The 11,759-nt window shown below is 41.6% G+C and overlaps 1 protein-coding gene across 1 annotated transcript; it reads right to left on the bottom strand.

The window, feature by feature from the left end:
• On the bottom strand, positions 1–2,322 carry LOC142250114 (uncharacterized). The gene is made up of 8 exons (XM_075322194.1): positions 2,166–2,322; positions 1,890–1,950; positions 1,673–1,789; positions 1,490–1,582; positions 1,306–1,404; positions 1,063–1,170; positions 900–983; positions 1–736 (listed from the first exon to the last, which is right to left on the bottom strand). Exons 2-8 carry the CDS (start codon positions 1,948–1,950, stop codon positions 6–8), a joined length of 1,293 nt encoding a protein of 430 aa, XP_075178309.1. The 5' UTR covers positions 2,166–2,322; the 3' UTR covers positions 1–5.
• Positions 2,323–11,759: the final 9,437 nt, after the last annotated feature.

Genomic DNA, 11,759 nt, shown 5'->3' with positions numbered 1-11,759 from the left:
CCTAGTCACAGCAAATTATTTTTATTAGATTGTGATGATACAATAGCATGTTCTCTATTGAATGCATATAGTTCTGCGATAATGTCAGGTGTTGGGCATGCATTTATCAATCTTTCATACGTTTCACAGAAATATTTTAGTTTGTTCTGGTAGATTTTGCTTTGGACGTACTGACCAGACATAGCGTGAAGCATGTTTTCCTGTTCATCAGACCACACAGGTTTCACTGTGCAAGCTGGTGTAGAGTCAACTCTCTGCTTTTTACTTTTACTCGGTACTGAATGTGCTCGCCTCCTCTTCAAAGGATTCACGATATTAAAATCATGACACACATTCTTACCGTCAGCTAACTGGTCAATTTCTCTATCGAGTGCTTCACGAGCAGCTTGTGCCTGGTCAATCGTGGGAATGATCTGTGTTGCTGACACTCCACAACCAGTCTGTGTCAAGTCAATCATGGTCATGGTCTGCGGCGTGATGGTGGGTAGTGGTATCGTAGCTGTCTTGATTGAACGTGGCTTGTATTTACGTGTTGTCGGTTTTGGCCATCTCTCTCCATGATGCTTGGCTGGCACAGCACTTCCTTCTTGGCGTACCACAGAAAATGGGGATATGGGGCGTGTTCTCGCAGATCCATATGCTGTCTGTAGTGTGAACTGTGCTGCAGCGATGTTTCCGTCATGCTCAGCTAGAGGCTGTAGAGTAGAAGTTGTTTGTTTCTGGACACTTTGTGTGGCTAAAAGAAAAGAGTAACAGTTGTGTCAGATATACCTGAATCATTGTGTAACATTGTTTTAAGGCCCTGTCACACACACACACAGATACAACTGTGTGTGTGACAGGGCCTTTATAAAGCCTGCATAGAAAAAATAAATAAATAAATCTAAATATATACTTACATGTGCTAGGAAGTGTCTGGGTAGTTGACAACTTGGGTGTATTCTCTTTGGAGAATATGAGTTTCCTACCACTCAGTTTACGGTCTGTGAATAAAATATAACCATTAACCTGTGGTACAAATGCATTTCTTCTGCACGCTGTTTTTCATATACTCATCATCACCTTTCCTATTCGCTGTCTTCAGGTGTAGCGGCTTGCCCTGTTTCTTAGGTGTTTTAGAAAGCTGCCGACTTCCAGTCATGTAGGCCGCTTGACGCATCTTACCATCACCTGTATAAGAGTTCATTTTTAGTTGCATGTGTAAATACATATGAGCAAAAGCAAATTTTCAAAGAGAGCCATACATATGCGCAAAAGCAATTTTTCAAAGAGACGCTGGCTTTTCTATAATAGAAGAGAGATTACCTTTTCTATCTTCATTTAGCACACAATCTGGCAATGTCGGGGTAATAGCCGGTATAGAAACATCACCATCTCCAATAATGTAGCCCGGTTGCACAACATCTGTATAAGAACTAGTATTTACTTTCATGTCTAAATACATGTTTAAATTACGTTTAAATATATATATAATGTATATGCAACTTACTGGCTATAGATTGCAGAAAATTAATTTGGCTTGTTTCTCCTGTATTCATAAATTTTACAAATGCCGGATCAATTTCAATCTGCATGAAGTCATCTTAAACAAGAATGAAATAATATAAAAATAATGTACAATCAAAACCTTAATCACTATATGCTGACTTTTCTATAATAAAAGAGATGTTACCTTCTCTATCCTCATTCATCATACATTCTGAATTTGCCGGGGTATTAGGCGGTACAGAAACACCCGTATTCATAGCTTCTAAAAAAGCATCGTCATCACGGTAATCCATGAATTCACCTTAAGCAGGAATGAAATAATATGAAAATAATGTGCAAAACATAGGAAATTATTAAATATAATAACTATTAAATATATAACTATTAAATATAATGCCTACCCCATTGTTGCGCATCTGGGAGAATATCACCGAATTGATCCACACTATTTTGGGCGTCCATCTAAAATATTAGGTCTGTGTGAATTTTCTATAGTATTTGATACATATTTATATCGAGGACAAATACAGATAATAGCGTGTATAATAAATAAGCTACATTCTATAACTTAACAAATATATCTATTATTGTTATAAATAAACATAGTCACTATTAAATACACTATTTAGATTTAATACCAGCAAAAGCATATTAGATGTTAAAAGTTAAATACTTACAGCTTATAGAATCTTTGAAGTTTTCTTGAATGCGTCGAGAGAGAGAGTGTCGGTCAGTCGCTGATAGTAGCCAGGACACTTAGTTTTGACAAGTGCTCTTGCTCTGTATTTAAAGCTGTACAGAGATAACACATCTACCGTTTACGCCCTTAAGAACTGACCAGTTACGCACGTTTGCTGTATCAGCATTAAATAAATATATTACTAAGCAAAAAAAAAAAAGAAAAAGAAAAGAAAAAAGAACACATATTGATACACGAATTTTGAGATATATACACACACACATTATATATATATATATATATATATATATATATATATATATATATATATATATACAGGCCAATAAATATATCACTAAGCAATAACTGTATATATATATATATATATATATATATATGCAACCCAATAAATATATCACTAAGCAATAATAGAGAACACATTTTGATACACTTTGATAGATACACAACACACTTAAAGGATGATGTCTGGGCATTGTGAAAAGATATTACAAAAACAGTACTACAATCCTAAAAATATTGGTTCTTTTGGAGGTGTTGCAAGTTTATATAGAGGAATTCGTAACCACAATATTACAAAGAAAGATGTGCTTAATTGGTTGGCTAATCAAGATACATATTCTTTACACAAGCCAGTCAGAAAAAAAATTTTGACCAATAAAATAATCGTGGCAAACATCGACTCCCAGTGGCAAGCCGATCTTGTCAGTATGACTGATTATTCAAGAGAAAATAATAATATAAGATACATTCTAACAGTTATTGATATCCTATCGAAATATGCATGGTGCGTGGCCTTATCAAACAAGACAGGAACAAGTGTTGCCAGATCACTCGAATTAATATTTGAAAATGATCAGCGGATACCAAGGAAGTTACAGACGGATCAGGGGCGCGAGTTTATGAATAACGCCGTGAAGCGCGTGTGTAATATACATAACATTCATCTTTTTTTTACTAACAATACAGTAAAGGCCGCCGTGGTGGAGAGATTTAATCGAACACTTAAGTCGAAAATCTGGCGATATTTTACGAAGAATAATACCTTTAGATATATTGATATTTTACCTGATTTGGTGTATAGCTATAATCATTCGTATCACACTGCAATTCGTTGTAGACCCATTGATGTGACCAAACATAACTCGTTACAAATCTGGAGAAATATTTACGCTTCTAGTAACGCTGCTAAGCCTATTAAACCTTCTTTAAAAATTGGCGATCATGTAAGAGTGTCACGCTATAAAGGCATTTTCGCTAAGGGTTATGAACAAACCTACACCGATGAGATATTTGTTATTACAGCCATCAATGTCAAATTTCAAAAACCTCTCTATAAAATTGCTGATTTGAGCGGTGAAGATGTACAGGGCTCGTTTTATAAAGAAGAGCTGCAAAAAATAGCAATGGATGAGAATCGCATCTACAGAATCGAAAAAATTTTGAGACGCAAGCGTAAGAGCGGTGAGAGACTGGTATTAGTTAAGTGGCTTGGTTTTCCTTCAAAGTTTAACAGTTGGATTAAAGAAGATCAGCTGACAGACATCTAAATCATGGAGGCGGAATCATTTTATATAACATTACCAAGCAATGCATCTTCTAGAATATATCCTGAGAACACAATATCATCTTATACCACCAAATTGGCAAAGCCTGTACACCTTTCTGGACCCTTTGAAGTTGCGCTCACCGAGATTCAATACCCGCATACATGGTATACGTTTGAGCAGAATGATGGAAATTTCTTTATAGGGAAGCGTGGTGAAGTTTTGAAGGAGTTCTATTTGAAACCGGGATTTTATTCAAACATCGCTGAACTCATAAGAGCCATTAATGAGCGTATTGATGCATTGAAGGTAGCACCCGATGGTTTTAAACTAAGATACGACGATGTGAAGAGAACTGTTACCATGTCGGATTCACCGACTATACATTTTGCACCAGGGCAGAAACTCTCGCATATTTTAGGACTACCACCCTATATTGAGGCCTCTGTAGATAATGCACATCTGGAAAGGAAAAAGACGTATGCAGATATAAAAGATGGGTTTTATACATTATATGTGTACACAGATATAATACAACACCAACTTGTGGGGGATAGTTATGTTCAGCTTCTGCGAACAGCGCAGGTAACGGGAAAGAGTGGCGAACTAACCACTCTCCAATACACAAGGCCCGATTATGTACCGCTTTGCAAGCAACATTTTGATTCTGTGACGATCTCTATATTATCAGATCAGGGTGTGCCTGTTAAATTCAAATACGGCAAGGTAATTATTCGATTACACTTTCGACCGAGAAAGGGCTAACACAGTAAAATGGTGTCTCAAAGGGTGTATGGCGAGCCAGCAATTTATGCAAGGTATTATATGGCTCAAACGGGCCATGGTTTAGAGGGCTTTCGCGGTGATGCGCACATGTATGGCGGGGGTCTTGCAGGTATTTTTAGAGGCCTTTTTAGGCGAGCCGTACCGTTGTTCAGGAAAGGTATAGAATTAGTAAAACCGCACGTAACTACGGCTACAAACTCAACACTGGTAAAACTGTCTTAAAAGTGAAGGGTATAACACTAAATGTTGCTAACACGCAGTCTATTAATTTCAACAGTCTAAAAGATCTAGTTCTGGACTACCAGCGTAATTCTGACTCAGAAACACAGAGACGCATTATCATTGAACAACCGGGTATTGTGAGAAATAAAAAGTACTGGGACATTGAGACGAGGCCATTGCGCAAAACACAAAAGTGTGTTTATACAAAGCGGCGACTGTTAGACAATTTTACCACCCTACCCTTTGGCTATTAGTTGTGACTCAAGATGGACCCAAGACTGCAGCACCCATTCTCATGTATTCTAGCAGGGCCGTCTAATTCTGGAAAAAGTTATTTTGTAAAACAGTTATTACATAATATTGATACTCATTTTTCGCACAAACCAGATAATATTGTTTGGTTTTATTCGTGCTGGCAAAAATTATATGACGAAATTTCTCTCTCTTTTCCCAACATCAGATTTGTGGAGGGTCTGCCGCATACATTCGTAGATGATAATTTATTCCCGCCTGACAAGGTAAATTTGACTATTGTTGATGACCTCATGGAGAGTGCTAGTGATAACTGTGAGATAGAAAAAGCATTTACCAAGTATGTGCACCATAGAAACCTCAGCATTTTCTACCTGGTACAAAACATATTTTGTCAGGGCAAGAAAAGTCGCACGATAAATTTGAACACAAAGTACATGGTACTTTTTAATAACCCTCGAGATAAATTACAAATTGTAACTTTAGCTCGCCAAATGTACCCCGGAAAAACACGCTTCTTCTTAGAAGCTTTTGAGGACGCCACACGGGAGCCTTATGGGTATTTGCTGTTAGACTTGAGAGCCAATACCCCTGAGGATCTGCGCTTAAGGACAGGCTTGTTTCCACCAGCTTTGCCAGCTGTGTATATTCAAAAGAAAAATACTTCTAAAAAGTGAATTTTACAATAAATCAGACATTCTATGCTGTGTACGCAGTGTTGTAAAGATGTCTGAGAGAATCCGTCGTAACTGGGCTCTCTTAAAAACGCTAGTGAAGGCAACTCCTGCTGTCAGAAAATCTATTTTATGCAATGCAAAGCGTGATTTAATTATCGCCATTGGAGAGATTGCATTAAACATCTTAAAAGGCCGAATTCCTCTGAAAGAGCGTCAAAAAAATATACTAAAAAAGTGGCGTAAAGCTATAAGAACCCTGAGTGATAAATCACAGCCCATAAAGAAAAAGAAACGTCTACTAAACCAGACCGGCGGGTTTATAGGTCCTCTTTTAGGGTTTGCAATCCCGATAATAACAAGTCTACTCACGGGCAAATAATGCAGCATACGGAGAAAATGTATCTAGTCCCCAAACAAGATCTAATCAAACTAAGTCCCCCTGTTACAACCAACATACGGCAGAATGTCATTCGCCGCCTTGATGATGAAATTAGTGACATTTTACAGCGTCGTGACATACCTGACGACGTGAAAATTAAAAAATATAGCGAGGTACTACAGAGATACTTGGTTCATGCTAAACATGATGCGATGGAACTATCAACTTTAAAGATCATTAACACTCCTGAGTCTGATCATCGGCAAATGTCAAATCCAGACCCTGATGAAAACAAAACTGTTATTGAAATTGTAAGTCATGTAAACCAGCGATATAAAAAGAATGCTGAATTTTTACTAAACAGACTGCTGCAGAACAAAAATATTGCAACATGGAATGATAAAAGCGAGTTTATTTTCAAAGGCTCTGTAATACCGGGCACGAACATGTTGGATTTAGTGCGTAATACAACACAGAGTCATGCCTTGACTAACAGAAATTTACCCCAGGGCTGGAATACGTTTATGCAGGCATTGGCCGAGTTAAATATACCGTCGACCATTGTGGGTAATCCCACTACTAGAGCGGTTTTAGACGGATTGAAATTGCCTATCAATGAAGCTAGTGGTGTATCTAAACCTCAGACTCTATCCACACCCCGCCGACCAATTCAATCTCTACATTCTCCATTAGGTATCACACAAGCAAGTTTGATGCCTAAAAAAAGGACTCTCCCGATACTACAATCAATGTGGCTCACAATGTAACAGCCAGAATGCTGAAATGTAATGTAATAAATTATTATGTAAGAGAATTAATATATATTTGTATTTTATTAAATAGTGTATTATACTATTGCTTGTAATACTTTTATATTGTTCTGTTTTAATACAGTATTGATTGTAATCCTCTGACATTTTACTGATTGCAATTGACATTTTGATCAATAAAGAATTTAAACTTTTAATGTGTCTGTCTTTTATGCAAACAGTATAACTTTATACTCGAGGAGTTATAAAAAACTCATTACTAGCACAGGACGGGGTAATAGTATAATTGGCCATATACATAATATGCCCGATCAAAACCAAAATACACAGTGTGAATAATGGTAGATAATATTAATGTCTATCTTTTATACAAACAGTATAACATTATACTCGGGGACTTATAAAAGCTAATTAATAGCACCGGACGGGTAATAGTATAATTGGCCATATACATAATATGCCCAATCAAATGTTAATTGTATGCTGTAATACACACTCTATAATATTAGTCCTATGAACTAATATTATAGAGTGTGAATTACAACACCAAGATTTATCAAAATCCAATAAATATATCACGAATCAATAAAAGAAAACACATTTTGATACACTTTGATAGATAAGGGGCGTGCTACAGCACAACTTTGACACATTTTGATAGGGGCGGGGCACCTGTCAGATTACTTTTGATGGATCATGTGTAATGCACACTACTCATAGGGATACACTGATCTGCACAATGGATCTATATGCTCAGTGCAATCTGCATATGGAATCAGAGGCTGCGATGCATCTTCAAGTATACTAAATTCACCTTCTGACTTCATCACAGTGTATGGCTGAAAAGCTAGGGCTCCTGCTAAAATGTTTGAAACTTCTTGGTTTGAGATCTAGGGAATAGAGTTGAGCGGGAAGGCAATAATCTGGGGCCGGCGGGTCGTTAACAGATTTAAAAATAAGTCCGATCCGCTCCGGAATCTGGTGCCCATATAAGTCAATGGGGACCGGAATCCGGTTAAAATGTTTGTGGAGGGGCTAGGGGGCTGGGAACGAGCGCGGCATACTCACCGAGGCGCTGTCATGGCGACACACTCCTTCTGGGTCACGCTGTTACCTTCCGGAGCCGACAATTCAATATTTATGGTTTTCCCCGCCCACCGGCGTGTGTTGGTTGCAGATAGACACGCCCCTATCCTGAGTGTCAGCGTGTCAGCTAACTGCAACCAATCACAGGCGCCAGGACGGCCGGTGGGCGGGGAAAGCAGTGCACTGTCGGTCACGGTGGTAAACACACTTGGCAGCACAGTTATAGCGCTCAGCTGCAGCCCCAGCCGTCGCGCAGTATCTGTGCTGTTTATCCAGTGCCCGGAGTCACATGTGGTGCCCCAGGACCTGGTCGCCACAACAGCATTGCCCCTCCAAAGGGTTAATGCTGAGCCTGGAGGTAATTGGGAGGTCTATTGGCCAGTAAGTTTAACATCCAACGCAGTTTCTCCCTCAGGCCAGCAGGGGGAGCTCTGAACCTGGAGTTCCAGGGAGCATTCCTTAAGTCTGGCCTGAGGGAGGAGTTAGTGTTCAGTCTGTAGGAGAAAGCAGAGAGTGCAGACGCAGAGTGTGCTGTCCTGTGGAACTGGGGCCTAGAGCTGGAGCAGCTTGGCCCAGTGAAGCAGGAGGAGCAGAGAGGCACAGAAGAGACTCGGACATCGGAGTCTGTGGCCACCAGGGCCTAAAATACTCCCTGGTAGCCGAATCCGAAGGGCAGGAGAGCTGCAAGCACCTGGCCCATAAACAGCCCGAAGGTACAGCTGCATCATTAGGGCCCGGTGTGGACTCCAGCAGAGAAGCACCAGAGAGGGCCTGCGCAGCCTACCACACAGGGAGAGGGACGTAGAGGGCCATTGCTTAATTCAGAGAGCAGGGTCCTATCACAGTAAGGAAAAGAACAGGAGTAGGCCTCATACGCATCTGGCCAAAACGACATCTCAGTTACTTCCAGGCCGGCCGGAGCCCTCTACCACCTGTAACGGTCTCCCAGGACTAACCGTTTGTGAAGTAAAAGAGGAGAAGGTAAAGAGACTGTTGTTTGTGCCTGTTTCTTTCATTGCTTGTCGGCCCTGCACCGTGTTATCCACACAACACCATAGACTCTCACAAGCACCAACAGTGTCCCCGGGGCACCGCTCCACCTGTGGGGAGCAGTACCACCATTGCTGCCATATCATCACCCCGGAGGCCTCATACAGCAGCGGCGGCTTAATAGCTGCAAACCACAGGTGGCATCACGAAATAAAAGCTTTAATTACTCCCAAGTCACCAGCCATATTAATTGACACCCACCAGGGCCACGGAGCCGGGCCCCGCCACCACTGACGACCCCCGGACTAGTTCGGCCCGGCACCGGGTGTCCCATAGCCCTGGGGTGGGCGAGTCACACACGTGCAAGGCTGCCGGGTGCTGCCAGAGCCCCTCGCACTTGTGATTCCGGTGAAAGTAAACAAAATCACCTGCAGCAGCTTTCAGCACCAAATTTCCACCTGTGGCAGATTTTTTTAAATTTGTTTTTACTTTTGGGGGCCAAGGGATGCAAATTTGATGCTGGGATTTTTACACCATATTCTGCTGTCTGAACATGAGCGTGCATATACCTAGAAACACATGCACGCTCCTGTCAGAAGTGTGCAGCTGTTCTGCGATGTCAGACTCGCGGGGATTGCTGACAAGTGTGACTGCGACGTAGAAAAAAAACGCTTGCTTTTTTTAAAAATATATATATATAAAAAAAAAAAAACTACGTGCGGTCCCCCTAATCTTCACATCCAGCCAAGATAACGCCGGCCGGGGGCTGGTATATGCTCAGCCCACAGCTGTCCGGTATGTCGCATCTGTTAGATGCGACATACCGGTGTGAGATACCGGCTCTTCCCGCTGGCGTGATGCGGTGCCAGTCGGGGTAATAGCAGGAGTTAATAGCGGCACTTAGCTGCTGCTAAACCCTAGGTTTGTGTGATGGCACAGGCGTCTGTCAGATACCTGCATCACACTAACCTATAAGTGACAGTAAATAAACACAGACGCACAGAAAAATCCTTTATTTGAAATAAAATACAAAACACTCCTCCTTCACCACTTTATTAACCCCCAAATACCCTGCAGTTCCAACGTAATCCACAGGAGAAGTCCCACGCCGCTTCAGCTCTGCTACATGTTAGAGCGAGCAGCCATAGAGCACGACCGCCCGCTCTGAGTGCAGCGTAGTACTGACCGCGATAAGCAATGACTGCACGGCAGACACTGTTACAGGCTGGGGGGCGGGTCAGCCAGGAACCAATCATAGCTGAGAGGACGGCCGGTGGGCGGGGAAAACACGGAAAGCTATGTGACAGCACAGGAAGTAAAAGCGCGACCCGGAAGCAAGTGTGCCGCCATGACAGAGTCTGGTAAGTATGAAACGCTATTTATTTATTGGGGTTTTTTTTTCATTTTTTATTAAATGTGCAGGATTATGCAGCCAGAATCCCGGGCCCGGATCGGGCCTGGGAATAGTGCTGAAACCGCGCGGATCCGGACATTTACAGCCCGGGCCCGCTCAGCCCTACTAGGGAAAGGTGAAAGTAAAAAAAAAATGTTTGCAATTGTTTCTCATTATTTTATAGTAGTTTTACAGGGAAAAGAATCTGACTTTTTTTTTTCCCTCAAGGAATGTAAAGATATATTTACAATATATCTCTATGTACCTGAAAAATCTGCTACTCAATGCCCTGCCTCCAAAACAGGTCAAGATTACCACATGCTCCTTTACCCCACAGTTCAGGCAGTGACTCAATGGTAGGGCTGCTCCCTACAGAAACAGGGTTTATTAGTTTTAGTCCTGGGGGACCAGATGAAAGGAGGATATTTAATTTATGCATTGCGAGGGGGTGGAGACAGGACAAGATCAGTGATTGCCGGGACAACAGGCCTGAGCCCTCAAATCAAGACAGTCCCGCTGAATCTGAGATGGTTTGGAGCTATAGTCACAAGTGCTCAGAACAAGGCTCTCATAGACTTAACGTTGATTTTTGACCTCCAGTGCATTGGATGAAACACTGGAGCAAGTCACAAAGTGCCGGAGACTGACCGGAGCAGCAATGAAAACAAAAGAAGATGGTGACAGGTGAGTATAAGATAGTGAACATTGGAATTAGATTTAAAGCACTATTTCAGTGGTGAAATAAAGAAAATCTGCTAGAGTGGTGCTTTAAAACATGACACATAAAAACAAGTAAAAAAGGCACTTAAAAATGTAAGTATCTTAATTTATACAATAGGTGCAGAAATGTTGCAGAAATTCTGCCACATCAAAAATTCAGCAAATACTCATTGTGGGATTGTAGCCATAAGGGTACGGTTACACTTACGCACAGTTTCCGATGCGAGAGCATCAGAAGTGATATGCTAATGACCCTCTGCTGCGAGTGTCAGCTGAGGGTCATGCGACTGTGATGCGATCTTGCGATCGGATCACAGCTGTGGAGAATAGGGAGGGAGCACTTTCTTCCATCTCCTCTGTAGCCTGTCTCTGCGTACATCGCACTGCAATCGAATGACATGCGAGTGAGCCGAGTGCGTGAGCCGAGACTTGCTGCCAAACGCAGCATGCTGCAATTCATTCCGTTATGGCATGATAAATCAATCGCAGATGGAAACTGCCCCATAGTTTTGCACTAGAGTGAGAGCAATCCAATGTTTTATCGGATTGCACTCATCCATGCAAAATGCAAATGGACCGAACCCTAAGGCCAAGTTCAGTATGTGAAAACTGAACTGAGATGACAACTGAGTATATATTACAATGTGTGAGTGTCGCGGGCAGAGGAGGGGTAGCGGCGCTCTCCCACTGCTCAGGTCCGGCCGCTGCGGCTGCTGCTCGGTGGTGGCTCGAGCGGTGGGCTGGATCCCGGG

This window comes from Anomaloglossus baeobatrachus, chromosome 8 (assembly GCF_048569485.1).
Source record: "Anomaloglossus baeobatrachus isolate aAnoBae1 chromosome 8, aAnoBae1.hap1, whole genome shotgun sequence".
In the NCBI taxonomy this organism is placed as follows: Eukaryota; Metazoa; Chordata; class Amphibia; order Anura; family Aromobatidae; genus Anomaloglossus; species Anomaloglossus baeobatrachus.
This window is presented reverse-complemented; position numbering and strand designations above follow the sequence as displayed.

Excerpts from the sequence above, each read along its gene's own strand:
- LOC142250114 (XM_075322194.1), bottom strand. The coding sequence starts at position 1,950 with ATGGACGCCCAAAATAGTGTGGATCAATTCGGTGATATTCTCCCAGAT. Across the intron at positions 1,583-1,672 it reads GATGAATGAGGATAGAGAAG|ATGACTTCATGCAGATTGAA; the intron begins GTAACATCTCTT and ends TTCTTGTTTAAG. Across the intron at positions 737-899 it reads CCAGACACTTCCTAGCACAT|CCACACAAAGTGTCCAGAAA; the intron begins GTAAGTATATAT and ends CTTTTCTTTTAG.